At 40.1% G+C, this 20,293-nt stretch overlaps 1 protein-coding gene across 3 annotated transcripts in view; it reads right to left on the bottom strand.

The window, feature by feature from the left end:
- Positions 1 to 18,095, bottom strand: part of phip (pleckstrin homology domain interacting protein) — a 192,638-nt gene extending 174,543 nt beyond the window's left edge. For 2 of the 3 annotated variants that reach the window (XM_072250216.1, XM_072250215.1), the window contains exons 1-6: positions 17,731 to 18,095; positions 17,570 to 17,628; positions 17,457 to 17,486; positions 17,248 to 17,307; positions 10,916 to 11,066; positions 10,715 to 10,813 (exon numbers count right to left, since the gene is read on the bottom strand). In XM_072250216.1, coding sequence (XP_072106317.1) covers positions 10,715 to 10,813; positions 10,916 to 11,066; positions 17,248 to 17,307; positions 17,457 to 17,486; positions 17,570 to 17,628; positions 17,731 to 17,770 — 439 coding nt within the window. In that variant the 5' untranslated portion in view covers positions 17,771 to 18,095. The remainder of the gene's footprint in view (positions 1 to 10,714; positions 10,814 to 10,915; positions 11,067 to 17,247; positions 17,308 to 17,456; positions 17,487 to 17,569; positions 17,629 to 17,730) is intronic. The other variant, XM_072250210.1, reaches the window with a different exon arrangement.
- Positions 18,096 to 20,293: the final 2,198 nt, after the last annotated feature.

Below are 20,293 nucleotides of genomic sequence, written 5' to 3'. Positions count from 1 at the left end.
ATTAGCTTCCATGTTTTTCTTCCACAGTAAATGCAAATGAGAAACGTTCATTTCAAATCCCACTGTTTCAAATATAGATGACAACACTGATCCTCAGGAGGTTCTAATGAAATGTTGCCACTATTTTTTTTTACAGCTGCATGGACCAACCTTTGCTCTGAGCAGGAAATTTTTACATGGCCCGAAAATTTTTTCTTTATATAAAATACACACTCCAAATATTTCAAGTGAAAATTTAAAATTCACATACGTTTGATTACTTACCAAAAAAAATCAGAATTATAGAATTTTTCCACACCAAACAAATTCAAACCACAACTCACAACAGAAGTAGACAATATCAGGAAATCAAAACAACTGACAAACACAATGGCAAAAGTAAAGTGTTTTGATTAGAAGGTGTTGGCATTCAGCGGGCCAGTGGTTTATTAACAATGAGCTTCCAGCTTCCATTCTGTGTTATTGTTACAACTTATAGCAGTGTCGTAACTTGCAACATTAGCAATGTAAATACGTCATAACTCTAAAATGTTTCAAAGTAACGGCTGTGATACATTTATTTTTAGAAATTTTGTGTATTATACTCATTAACATGATTAATTATAGGGTATTTCACATTATCATAGATTTCAAAATTGTATCAGCAAATTTCAAAATTACATTAACATTAAATAAAATAAAATTCCACCTGTGCAGAAGCATTTCAGTTATTGTGTGGCTGTGCATCTGTGCAGCTGAGATGAAACAGTGATCTACTGTCTCACTAGTTGCTCCTTTGCTCTTAATATACTTAAGGAATATTTTTTTATGATTTACTTTGATCTTTCAGCTACAGATATCTCAGGGTCCTTTTCTGCCCTCCTAATTTTTACTGAACTGTACTCCTACAATCCCCGTTTAAGTGTTTCACTGGAACGGGGCTCCACGAGAACATACACCATCAAAACTTCTCCATGGATGGCTTCTGGACCGTTCGGGCTGACCGGAAGTGCACTGAGAGCGGTAAGCATAAAGGAGTTGGGTGCTTACTGATCTGGTTAACAACAGATGGTGCAATCCGGGTCATATTACGATCGAGGAACGTGTTTGTAGACCGGATATTGAACTTTTTACTGTTGGACTTCGGCCATATTCCACCGAGATACAACAATGGGTGGCACGGGAGGTCGTTCCTGACTGTGGCCATCGAACTTGCAGCTCCTCCCGTGGAGGGTCAGACACCCTGAGCCAATAGACTGGTCCTGGACTTATTTTCCATCTGGCATAGTCTGCATTTTGTTGTTTGATTGTTCGTGGTTTTTGTATTGCTATATTTATGCTCCATTCTTGGTTGGTGCGGCTGTAACGAAACCCAATTTCCCTCGGGATCAATAAAGTATATCTATCTATATATCTATCTATCTACATCCTCTGTACACCTCAAGAGACTTACCTGAATTCAGCTGCCTATATCTGGCATATGCCTCTTTCTTTTTCTAACTATCACTCATCAACCAGAATTTTGTTGACCAAGTACTCCACTCTAACAGGAATATAGAACATAGAACAGTACAGCACAGTACAGGCCCTTCGGGGCCCACAATGTAGTGCCGACCCTTAAGCCCTGCCTCCCATATAACCCCCCCACCTTAAATTCCTCCATATACCTGTCTAGTAGTCTCTTAAATTTCACTAGTGTATCTGCCTCCACCACTGACTCAGGCAGTGCATTCCACACACCAACCACTCTCTGAGTAAAAAACCTTCCTCTAATATCCCCCTTGAACTTCCCACCCTTTACCTTAAAGCCACGACCTCCTGTATTGCGCAGTGGTGCCCTGGGGAAGAGGTGCTGGCTATCCATTCTATCTATTCCTCTTATTATCTTGTACACCTCTATCATGTCTCCTCTCATCCTCCTTCTCTCCAAAGAATGAAGCCCTAGTTCCCTTAATCTCTGATCATAATCCATACTCTCTAAACCAGACAGCATCCTGGTAAATCTCTGTACACTTTCCAATGCTTCCGCATCCTTCCTATAGTGAGGCAACCAGAACTGGACACAGTACTCCAAGTGTGACCTAACCAGAGTTTTACAGAGCTGCATCATTACCTCACGACTCTTAAACTCTATCCCTCGATTTATGAAAGCTAGCACCCCATAAGCTTTCTTAACTACCCTATCCATCTGTGAGGCAACTTTCAGGGATCTGTGGACATGTACCCCCAGATCCCTCTGATCCTCCACACTACCAAGTATCCTGCTATTTATTTTACTTTTACTTTATACTTTATTGTTGCCAAACAATGGATACTAGAACGTACAATCATCACAGCGACATTTGATTCTGCACTTTGCGATCCCTGGAGTACAAATCAATAGTAAATATTAAAAATTTAAATTATAAATCATAAATAGAAAATAGAAAATGGAAATTAGTGCAAAAAAACAGAGAGGTAGGTCCGGATATTTGGAGGGTATGGCCTAGATCTGGGTCAAGATCCGTTCAGCAGTCTTATCACAGTTGGAAAGAAGCTGTTCCCAAATCAGGCCGTACGAGTCTTCAAGCTCCTAAGCCTTCTCCCGGAGGGAAGAGGGACGAAAAGTGTGTTGGCTGGGTGGGTTGTGTCCTTGATTATCCTGGCAGCACTGCTCTGACAGCACGCGGTATAAAGTGAGTCCAAGGATGGAAGATTGGTTTGCGTGATGTGCTGGGTTGTGTTCACGATCTTGTGCAGTTTCTTCCATTCTTGGACAGGACAACTTCCATACCAGGTTGTGATGCACCCTAGAAGAATGCTTTCTACAGTGCATCTATAAAAATCAGTGAGGGTTTTAGGAGACAGGCCAAATTTCTTTAGCTTTCTCAGGAAGTAAAGACGCTAGTGGGCCTTCTTGGCAGTGGATTCTGCTTGGTTGGACCAAGTCAAGTCATTTGTGATATTGACCCCGAGGAACTTAAAGCTTTTGACCTGTTCCACTTGCGCACCACCAATGTAAATGGGGTCGTGCGGTCCGCTACTCCTTCTGAAGTCAACAACCAATTCCTTTGTCTTGCTGACGTTGAGGGATAGGTTATTGTCTTCGCACCATGCCACCAGGTTCTTAGTTTCCTCTCTGTACTCAAACTCATCATTACCCGAGATACGGCCTCCAATTGTGGTGTCATCAGCAAACTTATATATTGAGTTCGGTGGAAACTTGGCTACACAATCATGGGTGTACAGTGAGTACAGCCCGGGGCTGAGTACACAGCCTTGTGGGGCACCAGTGCTCAGAGTGATTGTAGAGGAGAGCTTGTCCCCTATTGTTACAGCCTGGGTCCTCTCTGTGAGGAAGTTGAAGATCCAGCTGCAGATCTGAGTGCTAAGGCCCAGGTTCCGGAGCTTAGGAATCAGTTTATTTGGAATGATGGTATTAAAGGCAGAGATGTAATCAATGAAAAAGTGCCTTACATATGCGTCTTTATTCTCCAGGTGCTCTAAGGAGGAATGTAGGGCCAGATAGATGGCATCTGCCGTCGACCTGTTGCTCTGGTAGGCGAATTGCAAAGCGTCGAGGTTGACTGGTAGGCTGCGTTTGATGTGTGCCATAACCAGTCGCTCGAAGCACTTCATAGCAATTGATGTCAGAGCCACAGGTCGATAGTCATTCAGGCATGCCACCTTGCTCTTCTTCGGCACCGAGATTATGTTGCCTTCTTAAAACATGAGGGGACCTTAGACTGAAGCAAGGAGCAGTTGAAGATGTCAGCAAACACTCCAGCTAGCTCACTTGCATAGGCCCGGAGAACCTGTCCCGGGACACCATCTGGGCCCATCAACTTCCTTGGATTTATCTTCAGGAAGGCCCTTCTAAGTCCTCCTCAGTGACGATGAATCTCGATGCCACCAGGTCCGGTTCATCCGGAGGGAGCGGGATGCTCCTCTTCTGTTTGAATCTTGCATAGAATACGTTAAGTTCGTCAGGAAGAGAAGCGCCACAGTTATTGATATTCCCAGCCTTTTCTTTGCGCCCAGTGATCTCATTTAGACTCTGCTATAGTCTACTGGCATCCCTCTAGTTAGCCTGGGCTTCCAACTTGGCTCGATATTGCCTCTTGGCGCCCTTAATGGCTTTGCGGAGTTCACGCCTGGATTCCGTGTAGCGACTGGTATCCCTGGACCTAAATGCCGCAGCTCTAGCGTTTAAAAGGGACTTGACCTCATAATTCATCCAAGGTTTCCAGTTCGGGAATACCCTGATTGTCTTGTGAGACACACAGTCCTCGGTGCATTTCCAGATAAAGTCTGTGACAGCTGAGGGATACTCATCGAGAAGCTGCCGAGTCCTTGGATACTAACCAGTCCACCAATTCAAAGCAGTCACAGAGGACCTCATCCGTTTCCTCCGTTCAATGCGACACCATCTTTGACATTGTGACTTTCCGCTTCAGTTTCTGTTTGTAAGCCTTGAAGTTTGTCTTTCCAAAGTGTACCACCTCACACGTCTCCGGTCGAACTCGAACTTCTGCATCCTATCAAAGTCTCTCTGCAATCTTCGACAATCCACTACACTATCGACAACACCACCAACCTTTGTGTCATCTGCAAACTTGCCAACCCACCCTTCTACCCCCAAATCCAGGTCATTAATAAAAATCATGAGAAGTAGAGGTCCCAGAACAGATCCTTGTGGGACACCACCAGTCACAACCCTCCAATCTGAATGTACTCCCTCCACCACCACCCTCTGCCTTCTGCAGGCAAGCCAATTCTGAATCCATTTGGCCGAACTTCCCTGGATCCCATGCCTTCTGACTTTTTGAATAAGCCTACCATGTGGAACCTTGTCAAATGCCTTACCAAAATCCATGTAGATCACATCTACTGCACTACCCTCATCTATATGCCTCGTCACCTCCTCAAAGAACTCTATCAGGCTTGTTACACATGATCTGCCCTTCACAAAGCCATGCTGACTGTCCCTGATCAGACCATGATTCTCTTAATGCCCATAGATCCTATCTTTAAGAATTTTTTCCAACAGCGTTCCCACAACAGACGTAAGGCTCACTGGTCTGTAATTACCCAGACTATCCCTACGACCTTTTTTGAACAAGTGGACAACATTCGCCTCCCTCCAATCCTCCGGTACCATTCTAGTAGACAATGAGGACATAAAGATCCTAGCCAGAGGCTCAGCAATCTCTTCCCTTGCCTCGTGGAGCAGCCTGGGGAATATTCCGTCAGGCCCCGGGGACTTATCCATCCTAATGTATTTTAACAACTCCAACACCTCCTCTCTCTTAATATCAACATGCGCCAGAACATCAACCTCACTCATATTGTCCTCACCGTCAAGTTCCCTCTCATTGGTGAATACCGAAGAGAAGTATTCATTGAGGACCTCGCTCACTTCCACAGTCTCCAGGCACATCTTCCCACCTTTAACTTTAATCGGTCCTACCTTCACTCCTGTCATCCTTATGTTCTTCACATAATTGAAGAATGCATTGGGGATTTCCTTTACCCTACTCACCAAGGCCTTCTCATGACCCCTTCTTGCTCTCCTCAGCCCCTTCTTAAGCTCCTTTCTTGCTACCCTATATTCCCCAATAGACCCATCAGAATATGCTGGCCCTCAACTCTTCCTAGGTCACTTTTTAAAGGCTTCCATTGCCAGACATCCCTTTACCTGCAAACAAGCTCTCCCAATCAAGTTTTAAAAGTTTCTGTCTGATTCCATCAAAATTAGCCTTCCCCCAATTTAGGAGTTTGAGTTGAGGATCAGTCCCATCTTTTTCTATAATTAAACTAAAACAGAATTATAATCATTGGTTCCAACGTGTTTCCACTCTGGTGCATCAACCACTTTCCCAGCCTCACTTCTTAACATTTTGTTTTGCTCCACTGAATCAGTAACAATAATCAAAAATCAATACCTCATCTGTTGTCACAGAATACATTCAACACAATTGGACTTCTTTTTTACAACTACCAATCAGAAACATGTAAAGGTCTGTGCTTTTGTTTTACTAATCAAAATTCAACAGGTATAATTTTAAAGAATCATTATATAAAATTTATTGACCATATCCAGACCTAAGCACATTTCAGTTAGTGTTGTATTCCACTTTTAAAAATACTTTCATACTATAAAACTTCATTCTTATTACATTGAGTTCAAATTCATAATCCCTATTGCATTCTCCTTTCTTATTGCCATGCTCATTTCATCAAAAGTACACAGGCACCTCTATTACAATAACCGTAAGATTTTAACGTGCACACTGTAATGCAGACAATATTGACCCAACTTTCACAAGGCAATGGATGGAAATTTCTTATTCAACAAAAAAGTGTTCACCACCAGCTGACTTGGTAATAATTAGTCAAGTAAGCAATGATTCAAAGCAAGAGGGCTGCGGGTGAACAGCTAAGGATTTCCAGAGCGAAGGCATTTTACTACTCGGGGTAAAGACAGGCAAGAATGCACAGGTGTGTAACATCAGCCAGTAGAGCGGGAAATGTTTAAAAAGGCGACCACCATATCCAGCAGGCAGCGGAGAGAGAGGGTAGTAGAGTGATAGGGCTTTGGCTCAGCGGGCTCAGACAGTAACAGGACGAGGCAAGGTAGGTTTACCTGTGTTAATTGCGGAAAGGATGAGTATGTGTATGAGGCCGGTGTTGTGTTCGGTGTCAGACGTGGGAAGCCCTGGAGGCGCCTAGCCTCCCGGACTGCCATATCTGCACCCAGTGTGTTGAACTGCAGCTCCTAGAGGACTGCTTTAGGGAACTGGAGTTGCAGCATGATGACTTTCGTCTGGTCAGGGAGAGCGAGGAGGTGATAGAAAGGAGTCAAAGGCAGCTGGTCACACCAGGGCCATGGGAGACAGACAACTGGGTTACAATCAGGAGAGGGAAGGGGAAGAGTCAGGTAGTAGAGAGTACCCCTGGACAATAAGTATTCCTGTTTGAGAACTGTTGGGGGGGGACAGCCTACCTGGGGGAAGCAGCAATGGCAGTGCCTCTGGCACTGAGTCCGGCACTGTGGCTCAGAAGGGTAGGGAAAGGAAGAGAAAGGCAGTAGCGATAGGGGATTCTACAGTTAGGGGGTCAGACAGGCGAATTTGTGGACGCAGGAAAGAAACTCAGATGGTAGTTTGCCTCCCAGGTGCCAGGGTCCGGGATGTTTCAGATCGCGTCCAAGATATCCTGCAGCGGGAGGGAGAACAGCCAGAGGTCGTGGTACATATTGGTACCAATGACATAGGTAGGAAAAGGGAAGAGGTCCTGAAAACAGATGACAGGAAGTTAGGAAGGAAGTTGAGAAACAGGACCACAAGGGTAGTAATCTCAGGATTACTGCCTGTGCCACGCGACAGTGAGTATAGGAATAGAATGAGGTAGAGGATAAATGCGTGGCTGAGGGATTGGAGCAGGGGGCAGGGATTCAGATTTCTGGATCATTGGGACCTGATTTGGGGCAGGTGTGACCTGTACAAAAAGGACGGATTGCACTTGAATCCCAGGGGGACCAACATCCTGGCGGGGAGGATACTGGGGAGAGTTTAAACTAGAATTGTTGAGGGGTGGGAACTGAACTGAAGAGATTGGGAAAGAGGCGGTTGGCTCACAAAGAGAGAAAGCTTGGAGACAGTGTGTGAGGGAGGATAGGCAGCTGATAGAGAAGGGACGTGCTAAGACTGACCGTTTGAGATGTGTCTATTTTAATGCAAAGAGTATTGTGAACAAGGCAGATGAACTTAAGAGTGTGGATGAGTACTTGGAGCTATGATGTGGTGGCCATTACAGAGACTTGAATGGCTCAGGGACAGGAATGGCTACTTCAAGTCTCAGTTTTAGATGTTTCAGAAAGGACAAGGAGGGAGGCAACAGAGGAGGGGGCATGGCACTGTTAATCAGAGATAGAGTCACAACTGTAGAAAAGGTGGAAGTCATGGAGAGATTGTCTACAGAGTCTCTGTGGGTGGAAGTTAGGAACAGGAAGGGGTCAATAACTCTACTGGGTGTTTCTTATAGGCCCCCCAATAGTAACAGGGATATCGAGGAGCAGATAGGGGAACAGATCCTGGAAAGGTGTAATAATAACAGAGTTGTCGTCGTGGGAGATTTTAATTTCCCAAATATCAATTGGCATCTCCCTACAGCAAGGAGTTTAGATGGGGTGGAGTTTGTTAGACGTGTTCAGGAAGGTTTCTTGACACAGTATGTAGATAAGTCTACAAGAGGAGAGACCGTACTTGATTTGGTACTGGGAAATAAACCTGGTCAGGTGTCAGATCTCTTAGTGGGAGAGCATTTTAGAGATAGTGGTCATAATTCTATCTCCTTTACAATAGCTTTTAATTGGAGTAAGGGGAATTAAGAGGCTACCAGGCAGGAACTTGGAACCATAAATTGGGAACAGATGTTCTCAGGGAAAGGTACAGAAGAAATGTGGCAAATATTCAGGGGATATTTGTGTGAAGTTCTGCATGGGTACGTTCCAATGAGTCAGGGAAGTGATGGTAGGGTTCAGGAACCGTGGTGTACAAAGGCTGTAGTAAATCTAGTCAAGAAGAAAAGAAAAGGTTATGAAAGGTTCAGAGAGCTAGGTAATGTTAGAGATCTGGAAGATTATAAGGCTAACAGAAAGGAGCTTAAGAAGGAAATTAGGAGAGCCAGAAGGGGCCATGAGAAGGCCTTGCTGGGCAGGATTAAGGAAAACCCCAAGGCATTCGACAGGTATGTGAAGAGCAAGAGGATAAGACGTAAAAGAATAGGACCTATCAAGTGTGACAGTGGGAAAGTGTGTATGGAACCAAAGGAAATAGCAAAGGTACTTAATGAATACTTCAGTATTCACTATGGAAAAGGATTTTGGTGATTGTAGTGATGACTTGCAGCTGACTGAAGAGCATGTAGATACTAAGAAAGAGGATGTGCTTGAGCATTTGGAAAGCATCAAGTTGGATAAGTCGCCGGAACCAGATGAGATGTACCCCAGGCTACTGTGGGAGGTGAGGGAGGAGATTGCTGAGCCTCTGGTAATGATCTCTGCATCATCAATAGGGACGGGAGAGGTTCTGGAGGATTGGAGGGTTGCGGATATTGTTCCCTTATTCAAGAAATGGCGTAGAGATAGCCCAGGAAATTAGAGACCAGCGAGTCTTACTTCAGTGGTTGATAAGTTGATGGAGAAGATCCTGAGAGGCAGGATTTAAGAAGATTTGGACAGGTATAATATGATTAGGAATAGTCAGCATGGCTTTGTCAAGGGCAGGTCGTGCCTTACAAGCCTGATTGAATTTTTTGAGGATGTGACTAAATACATTGATGAAGGAAGAGCAGTAGATGTAGTGATAAGGATTTCAGCAAAGCATTTGATAAGGTACCCCATGCAAGGCTTATTGAGAAAGTAAGGAGGCATGGGATCCAAGAGGACATTGCTTTGTGGATCCAGAACTGGCTTGCCCACAGAAGGCAAAGAGTGGTTGTAGAGGGGTCATACTCTGCATGGAGGTTGGTGACCAGTGGTGTGCCTCAGGGATCTGTTCTAGGACCCTTACTCTTTGGGATTTTTATAAATGAGCTGGATGAGGAAGTGGAGGGATGGGTTAGTAAGTTTGCTGATGACACAAAGGTTGGGGGTGTTGTGGATCGTGTGGAGGGCTGTCAGAGGTTACAGTGGGACATTGACAGAATGCAAAACTGGGCTGAGAAGTGGCAGATGGAGTTCAAGCCAGATAAGCATGAAGTGGCTCATTTTGGTAGGTCAAATATGATGGCAGAATATAGTATTAATGGCAAGACTCTTGGCAGTGTGGAGGATCAGAGGGATCTTGGGGTCCCAGTCCATAGGACACTCAAAGCAGCTGCGCAGGTTGACTCTGTGGTTAAGAAGGCATACAGTGTATTGGCCTTCATCACTCGTGGGATTGAGTTTAGGAGCCGAGAGGTAATGTTGCAGCTATATAGGACCCTGGTCAGACCCCACTTGGAGTACTGTGCTCAGTTCTGGTCGCCTCACTATAGGAAGGATGTGGAAACCACAGAAAGGGTGCAGAGGAGATTTACAAGGATGTTGCCTGGATTGGGGAGCATGCCTTATGAAAACAGGTTGAGTGAACGCGGTCTTTTCTCCTTGGAGCGATGGAAGATGAGAGGTGACCTGATAGAGGTGTATAAGCTGATGAGAGGCATTGATCGTGTGGATAGTCAGAGGCTTTTTCCCAGGGTTGAAATGGCTGCCACAAGAGGGCACAGGTTTAAGGTGCTGGGGAGTAGGTACAGAGGAGATGTCAGGGATAAGTTTTTTTTTACACACAGAGAGTGGAGAGCGCGTGGAATGGGCTGCCGAGAACAGTGGTGGAGGTGGATACGATAGGGTCTTTTAAGAAACTTTTGGATAGGTACATGGAGCTTAGGAAAATAGAGGGCTATGGGTAACCCTAGTAATTTCTAAGGTATGTTCAGCACAACTTTGTGGGACGAAGGGCCTGTATTGTTCTGTAGGTTTTCTATGTCTATGTTTCTAAACTTGCAAATCAGTCAAGCTGGTCCGGAGAAATGTACCAATATTCCACATTCCAAGTTTCACTTTTCAAGATAACCTTTGATGATGAAATACCGGGCATTTTTAATAAATATTTTCATCCTCCGTGCTAGTCAACATGAAAAACAGATGTTATTGATTCCAAGTATTTTGCATAAGTTTTTTTGGACATTACCAAACCCAACATAAACATACCAATATTAGGTGGGCTGCCATAATTGATTGGTGGCTCTGGAGGTCTTCCACGATGCAACGCTGCAAGCGCTGATCCTTTCCATACCACGTGCTTGCAACCTTCACATTTAAATTCAAAAGAAATCCAGAATTATCAAATGAATTTGCGTTGAAATTAGGAATATATATCGGGATATTGCTTTACTAATGAACTTCTCGTACTTTTGTTTGTTCGAAGCAAAGACTGCCTTCCTGCTCCCAGTAATGAACGAACTCCTGGGACACTCTGAGGAATTTCTTTTTCTAGGAGAGGTCCAAGTCGCTGACATATCTGAAGGAGGTGATCTGGAGCTATGTGCCTATGTGTTTTCACCTTTTTACACACACACAGAAAAAAAACATTAAAAATAATTAAATTCCTGGTTTCACAAACAATAGAAGACAGCTTATTCATGATCAATTTCCACTTCCTTTGCATTACTTTACAGTTCAGAAGCCAGAACCATACCTCTTTTGTGGAACTGCTGAGTCATATACACAAACATCATATGCATAATTATCCTCTCAGCTCAAGAAGTAACCCAAGCAAAGATCTTTTCTTTGCTCATTTGACTGCACTCTAAATTTGGTTAAATAGATTAGCAGTTATCACTATTGTCATGAATCCTCTTTGCAACAGAACAAAATCTGTATTATCGCAGAAATAGTTCCGTAGAACTTGCATGCTCAAACATTTATGGCATCATAATATTAACTCTCAGCTCCATCACTGCTTCTCATGAATATGTAACAAACAGATATAAGGCTTCCTGGGAAACATTAAACAAAAATAACCCAGATCTTTTATTTTTAACCCTTCTACACCTTTGGTGCAATTTATAACTTTTTTTACTTGAGGAGTTTAGCACTTACTTGCGCTCCTTTGTTAAGTATCAACTGTAGTAACTGAACTATTGCGTGTGATTTTACTTAAAGTTTTGTTGCTATTGTCACTCTATAAAGTAAGATTATCTAATTCATAAATATTGCAAATATGGATGACCTGATAAATAGTCAAAAGGCCCCTAAAATATTTTCATTGCTCCGCTTGAATGAATGGAACCAGTTTTCACATTAGATGGAAAACAGGTCAATGGTAGGATTAAACTGACTCCTGCTAAGACTCCCAAGACCTAGCACTCCAACAAACCTAACAGGTTTGATGGTCTGGTCTTTATCTACATAGTCCTGCAATGCAGCTTGCAGAAGATATCAGTCTCAAGGAATACACAGATATCTTAGGATTGAACACTTCAGCCATTTCACTGCAAGGCCAAGCAAAAGCTTCAATTTTAGAAGCAGTTAGCATTCAATAACATTGTGGCTGAAATAAACTCAACTTCCCATTCCCATTTAACCAAGTAACCCTTCATCCTTCTCATCAAGAATCTATTCTTCCACTCAATAATGCTCCATCACCCTTTAAAAGCAAAGGAGTTGCAAAGATTCAGTTGAACTCTTCAATCTATAGCAATTGACAATGCTAAAGCATGCATACCCCTGTTGAACCAGGCAGTGGAGGTGGGGATCCAGTCACCAACTAACAGGAAGATTTCAACGTGTAAAGCTCAGATCAAAAATGAAGCTATGTATATCAGGAAAGGGACTGTGTACTACAATCTCTGGATTTTTGTTTCTGTCCATGTTAATTATCCAGTTCAAATTGACTGCTTCACTACACCCTTCTACTCAATAACTTAACAGATGGAAAAAAAAACAACTGGTTACTCTGGCAAGGACTCCCAAAATCTATTTCCAAATCTTTTCCAAGGAAGGAGATCCTTTGCAACACCTACAGAGTCTAAAAACGATTACAGTGCTACAAAACCAGGGAAGGAAAAACAAAGGGCAATTACTTTCAGTCAGGTGTTGGAACAACACACACAAAATCTAGCAGGCCATATGCAGAGTTTGGAAGTGTTTCAGATTTGGAAGACTGAAAAATAGTTTCATTTCAGCATGGTGTTTAGACATGACATTTTCCTGAAAACAATCTTTTAAAAATACCCAGCTAATGTTTTCCCAGACTAGCAGTAAGTCAAATAATACAAAACAGCTAAGAGAAAAAAATCCACAATTTGCACCCACTTTGACACTGTCTTGCTTGACTATCAAGCAAGTGAATATATAATTACACAGTAGCAGAGGAGACCATTTAGCCCTTTGAGCCTGTTACACTTTTCAATAAGATCACAGCTATTCCAAATCTAAAAAATAAACAACCAAAACAAATCATGAATTGACACAGAAGTCACAAATTAGGACATTACATTGAAAACAACAAATGAAATTATCAGTATATGTTGTCCCATTAAATGTTGATATAAAATGGAGTATACATCATCTGAAGATGATGTTGAATCATTACACTGAAGGCAGAATTGATTTGGGTAAACAGCTTAAATAGGAAAAATATTAACAGTGGTATATAAGAATATAAGCCCAAATGGGGAGTTCATATAAACAGACTTCATTTATACTTAAATTACAATTATTCTAAAATGCATTTATCTAAACATGTCTTGTGCTGGTTACATAGCATATTCTGAGATTGTATTCATTAAAAAGAACCTTAATGCATAATTAGGAAAATGTTTTGTGATTTTTGTGGTGCATTTTTTTTTATATTCTGTACTTAGCCCAAGGTAAAATGATTTTATATCTTGGCTGTATCAGCACATCTCAGGTGCTTTCCTCCAAATATATTGTTAATGAAATTTCTTCAATGCACTTTTTTTTAAATGTAAAAGCAAAAATATTTGAGTGTTGTTTCTGTAAAAATTAGCTTTAAAATTAGCAAATAAAGCAATTCATTTATTTTCCAAGCAAGGCAGTGAAATGATGAGCATGCAGCTCCCACCGATAGCTTTATGACATTTAAAAAACTCATTATAGTTTATTAACTCCAGCAATGAATATTAGATCACTAGTCAGCATGAAAGATATTATGTTCTTTACAAATAGTTATACATTTGTGATTAATTAAATATCTTTTTAAACATCATTCCGCTGCTCAATCAATGAATCCTGAAAATATTAAGTCTCCCAAATTTTGTAAGAATTACTTGCACAGCAAGATGGATCTCCAGAACATAGTAGGCCATCTGGAGCTGTCACCTCTCAAGATATACTGGCGGTCAGTAAACTGACACAAAATTGACTAAAAATGATTTCCTACTGGCAATCAAGAGCAAGTGATATGTGTTTGCTACAACGAGACACAACCAAGTGGTGATTTACCAGCACTTGGCGCAAAGAGAAAGACTTCAATATATATTTTTAGAAAAATCAGACTAACACCCCATCATAATTTACAGTTGTAAGATGCACAAACCATCTGCACAAGAGATGAAACTTAGACAACCATGTGCCAAAAGAATTAATAGGGAACTCCATTTTCTCCCTTTTCCACACATTTATTAGCAGGACTCAGACAGTGGTACTACCACAATAAAAATCTAGGGACATAGATATGTTGCATCTCTGAGGAATGTTTATGACTGTACACCATCTAGAATGTCAGAATTTTATGCTTATCTTGCAAAACTGATATCGAAAGTGTGAGCTGCAAGGAAGCTTTTTGTGACTAATTTCTTAGTAGATGTCCAAGAGGTGACTGCACAAATTTATAATACTTATAAATTAAACTAAGGGAGTGTGACAGGAAATCACAGGTCAAAGACAAGTAGAAAGACAAACTTCAGATTGATATCTGGTTCCTTGACTGAGTTTGGAGAGAGAATTGCAATGTCACTTCAGAAACTGACAGAAATATGGCCAAAGGGATAGCAATTTTCCCACATTTCCAAGTCAAATTAAAAATAATGTAGGAATAGCTGCCAAATTATGAGAGAAAATATCTTTTATTTCTTATAAATGATTGTGTCAATTTTACACCAGTAAAAATATGACAAATGTTAAGAGTTAAGTGAAGTTATTCTACATTGAGCAAAAATACTATTTCTAACAGCTTTTAGCTGACCTTAGAAATAACTTGTTATAGGATGTTTTTAAAACCAATTTGTCCATCCATGTCATTTGTTTCAATTCTTCTAAAACCTTTGGAAAGTTGATGACTCATAGGTAGGTTATGCAGGGGAAATATTTTGAAATTTCCCTAAAGTATTATAAATTCCTATCCAAAAACATTTTGGAAGTTTGCAATATTGCTGTCAAATAGAACAGCTATGTAGGAACTGTCAAAAGTTCAACAATCAACCAAATGAAGGAATAAACATTTCATGAATTATTCCATGCAATTTCTGCATCGATGTCAACAAAAATTAAACAAAATTAGCAAATAGCAAAAATTATGATTATAATTGGGCCACATTGAATTGTCTGAGCATTATTAATAACTGTAAATTTACTGTTTAGTCTACCTCCTTCAACTACTATGTTACTAAAGTAATTTAGTTTCACAATTCTGTAAAATTATGCGAAGTGATTTGGTACAGAGGTTAAATAAGTTTAGAAATTTGCAGATAATTACTTTAGATACAACAAAAATTTCAAAGCATTTTGCTTCATTAAAAGTGACTACCATCAAAAAATTAAAAGAATTAATATTTCACAGGTATAGGCAAACTCAATTACTCTCTTTCGAAAATATTATCAATTTGTAAGATACATAAATTTCATCCTATTAAACATTTACATCTGAAACTTATTTTCCAAATTATAACAAAATGAAATTAGCCAGGAGAAAAACAATTACAAATTATTGTAATTTTTGGTACAAATTTGATCATTCATCTCATTACGATTATATGTGGTTCCAAATTACTGCATAAATTCTAAAAAAGGAATAATTAATAAATTATCACTAAAATTACTTCACGACCCTCTCTAAATTTAGATAAAATCACAAACATGTAGGTTATGACTCTATAGTAGCAATGAACATACAGACCACTATCCACAAATCTAAAAATTTGTATTTTGTTTAAACAACTGTAAATCAACTGTTTTCCCAAGCTCTTCTCATAGATCTAGTTAAAAAAGTTTTCCTGTTTGCAAACCAAATTTTATCAAGGGAAAAATATATTAAAGTCTTGTAGGTTCACAAAAAAAAACAGAAAAAAATCAGCAGAAATTGTTAGGTATTGAGTAGTAAGTCTGCTTTAGTAGCATAGTGACAGGAACCTTTGTTAAACATGTTTTCAATATACACTGCTCCAAATTCTGACTTGTGCACTACTCTAACTAATATTCATAAATAATTGCACTGATGTTTGTAGTATTCCACTTTATTGCAATTTATAAAATAAACATTCTACAATTGATCAAGGTGCAACTGTGGAACTAGATACTGAATTTCAAAAAAAAATCAGGATTAGATTTTTGTTTTGAAAATACTGAAGATTTTTTACCACTGAATTAACAATATGTGGAAACAGTCTTCCAAAAACTGAACTAACTTCAATAACTGGCAACAGAATCACTTATATGCTTCTCGTAAAAGAAAATCAATGGTTTTTGAAACTTGGTGAGCTGCAGTAACTTTGTAAGAACTAAGTAGCTCAAAGTTCCGTGGTCAGATTTCCATTTTGCTGTAGAATGACTCTTGTTCCTCTTTCCCAGTCAAGCTGTACTGCTTGCCATTTCATATTAAGGACCCATTAAAAATTTGCTCATCTGTTCACATGCTCAGATCTGCAAAGTTTAGCTTTTACTGGAATATTTTGTGCCAAGAATTTAACAGTTGTTGGTTTACAAATTACACCTTTAAATAAAATATTTATATTCATCTTGAAAACTCCAACTGTAAAATTCAGTGCAGACATTCCAATGAAGTCAACAAGCTCCTCCATCCTAGCCATAGTAACAGCTGGTCTCTGAGTGTGATACAAATGTACAAAATGATCCATCAATAGTCTAAAACTATTTCACATAACACATCTGATCTTAACTTGGTTTGATTCTTTAATTCTAAAATGAAACATGCCTCCAAACACAGTATTTCAGTTTGTCTTTTAAGTTGTAGCCCTGCAATTACTTTTAAATAAAACATCACTTTCCTCCTCTTCTCGTATTCAATAATCTCATAGCTTTAAGAAATAAAATAGCTTACCCACCCGTTTCTACAGAATCAAATGTTGTTTTGATTTGTTTGTGTGCAAATCTATAAATGAACTAGAGAAGCTTTAGACCAATCAGCGTTGCCAAGCTGCATTAGTGCTGGGAGTGTAAAGAGTCAAAGCGCCTCCCTTTCTCACTGCTGCCTTCTCACCACAGTGAGCGCTCGCGTCACTCAAGCAGCCCTGCTCCTGCACAATAATCATGACGTATCTTTATTTCCACTATAGTTTAAACTAAATATTTTTTCTGGTAATCGTAATTTTAACACAAATTTTCAAACTAATTCCCAATCACCTCTCACGTATTACTATCTGTTCTTTTTCCTTGCTAAAGCTTTGTTTTGGATGGGGCTAATCGGGTTTTCCTGGTAAAATTTTTGCGGGAGATTCAATTTTTCCTCTCTGAAAGTTTTCTCTGTGATATGAATCTCTCACCAAATTTTCGTAGGTCCTGGGATGCTCCTTGCCCTTCCAGTCAATTCTTTTCGGCAGCAGCTGGAAGAAAAAACCCTGGTTACAATCATCAAAATTCGCCCAAAATCCATGTCTAGCATCTTTTTCTTAAAATATTAAAAGACGATCCAGTTTTAAATCAGAACCTTAAGTCCTCTGCAGAGTTAGAATGCGAGCTGAATGCAGCCTACCTGCTTCTCCTCCACTTCGCGTATCAGGACCTGAAAGAGCACATAAAGCCGTTTATTGTACAGAAAAATCGTCCTCAAAACATTACCGAATTCCAAAATGTAGATTTACTCACCTCGGTCGCCTCCTGACAGGGTCCGGATGCCAAAAATCTGGCTATTAGGAAGTACAATTCTATTGAAATAATAAGACAGTGTTCAGTCATCAGATGCCCGATGGTGGATGTAAATTTAGAAATAACCCACATAATCCTTCTTGTTTCATGTGTTTACTCACCAGATTCCAATTCATAGATTTGTTTAATATCTGCAGGCATGTTTGGGGGTGATTTTTTAGTGTTAAACGGTGAGGGAACCGATGTAATCAGCCAGTCTGTGCGTGAGTGTTTACTCTCCAGGAAGAGTCTCCTCCATTCACCCACATAGAGAGAGAGGGGCAAGCGCCTCCACCAGAGCGGTTCCTTCCGCACCAAAAACAGAGTTCCCAGCAGACAACCTTCAATATTTAACAAAAATGCAACGAAATCCTACGCCGCTGTCCACAGCACCCCCGCCATTACTTGAAAATATCACATTTGGCACTCAGTCCCCGGTGTGCGTTGGGTGTGAAAGGATAAAAGGTTTAGGGTTTTTTTGTGGCGGCGGTGGTTGTCGATTTTTTTGTGAGCTAGTTCCGGCGGATGGATCTGACGCATGGTTTGGGTTGGGGGTGGTTGGGTGAGGTGACATTACGCTGAGTATCAGGAATGAGCGCAGCAACAATGTAGCGACGAAGGGGAAGGAAATGTAGCGAGAGAGGGACACACACTCATACGGATCCTGCGCGCCGGAGACCGGCTAGAGCGCGCATTTAGCCGCCTGCCCGGTTCACTCCAGACCCCAGCACACTAGGCGTCCCTTTCTTTCTATCTCCCTTGATAGCAATCAATTACCACATGCAATTCGTTAAACTTTTTTTAAAAAAATAATACACCTAAGAATTCGTTTTGGCCGTCGCAAACCGAAAGTTGCCCTGAAGACTCTGGAGAGGGGGAAGAAAAATAATATTTTTTTTGGAAATTACAAGAATTCATGATCTCGCCACCAAATATTCCTTCGGTTCGAGCAGGCCTTCAGAACTGCTTGGTGCTGGTAACTGAAGCGACCGTTTATACAGTGAAATCAAGGTTTATGGGTGGATGGCGTAAATGTTTTTCCATTGTTGCAAGTGGATCAAAATTGCTAATTGTGCCTTAATTTTCTTTTTATATTTATGGGCGATTTTGAAATAATCACGTGCAAAGACTTGGGTTTTTAAATTTTTTTGTGAGGGCTTGTGGAAAACTGGTTGTGGATCTGTGTCTTGTTCTATGAGTACATCGTATAAAAGTGTGTGGAATTTCAAGATAGATTTCTTCTAAATTATTAAATTATGATTAGTTTATTTAAGCTTTAATTTTGTGTTGTAATATTGTAATTAAAGTACTTTTAGGCTGGTCTGTGGTTCTTTGTTGTATAGTGATAAGCATATCTTTTACATGTGCATGTATAATTTGGGTAAGAAAATCGCATTAAAATTAATAGAACTATAAATATCTGTATATTTATGGTGTAGTAGTTGAATAAATGACAGCGATTTGCCTAACTTCATGAGGTATATAAATTTTGAAGAAAACTGCCTTTTTTAGTGTTGCACTTTGTGACCATTGCTGGGTCAGTAACTTTTTTAGAGGACAGATTAACCAACTAAATGGATATATTGAACTACCATAAACATTGCATGATATTATGGTTAAGTATTCGTTCGGTTTCATAGCTGTTGCCCCTGCAAACAGTAATGTTAAATATTCCAGTCAATATTTGCATGTTTTCCCTCTTAAAATATTCGCCATTTTTTTTGTAGTGTACTTTCACATTGTTGCTACAATAAACAATCTTGGCAGAGTGGATAACTTGTAATACCACTGGAAGTAAAAAATGTAGAGCATTATTAGCATTGAATTACAGAAGTTCAGTCCACTGCAATCAGTTGCAAGGTCCTACTTAAAAAGTTATCGCTTTCCACGATAGAAGACTGTCATGCTCAAAGTAAATTACACACATCCTCATTATGCTGTTGTTTGTTCTCTGTTAAAGGACAAATTGGTACGAAAAATTAACACAGTGCAATATTGTATTAAATTATGGCATGCACGAATAGTCAATCTGGGGGGGAAATCTATTGATCTTTTTGTTTGAAATCTTGGTTTACATTTGGGGAAGATAATATTTAATGGTAACAGTATATTTTATTATTATGCCTGACAATGTTTGAGATTTTTTCTGCTATTAAAACATTAATTTATGCAATTCATGCATGTTTTGTGTTAAATTTATGTTGTTATGTTAAACTTCATTATTTCTAATCTGTTCTCAGAAACCAAAATTCATTTTATTGGTGCCAGGGATATTTTGCCATGGCCATGTCTAATATGGGTTCATATCTGTAGTAGTGCATAGATTGTGAATTTGTATTCAAACATGACCCTATGTAAAGCGAAGCTCAGGATTGCTTTCATGAAACTCAAGAACTAATGGGGAACAATGTTCCTCTGCATATTTATAAATTCTGATTAGAGGCTAGTAAAATTAGTTTAGTCTTTCTAGGCAAGCATAATTTAATTTGGGTTATACTAGGTCTTGTTATTTTTAACATGACATTCATGTCAGCATTGTTACTTTTCTTTAGTCATAAGAGGAAGGAAAAAAAATCAGGGCCATGCCCTTTCAGATGACAGTCCATGTCAACTCCTAACTTGCAAAAAGAAAGCTCTAAGTAGCTAGCCTTAAAGTGGCATTCTCTTCCCCCCCCCCACCAAAAT

This window comes from Mobula birostris, chromosome 2, assembly GCF_030028105.1.
Source record: "Mobula birostris isolate sMobBir1 chromosome 2, sMobBir1.hap1, whole genome shotgun sequence".
NCBI lineage: Eukaryota > Metazoa > Chordata > Chondrichthyes > Myliobatiformes > Myliobatidae > Mobula > Mobula birostris.
The sequence above is the reverse complement of the archived record's forward strand: the minus strand, read 5'-3'. Positions and strand labels throughout refer to the sequence as shown.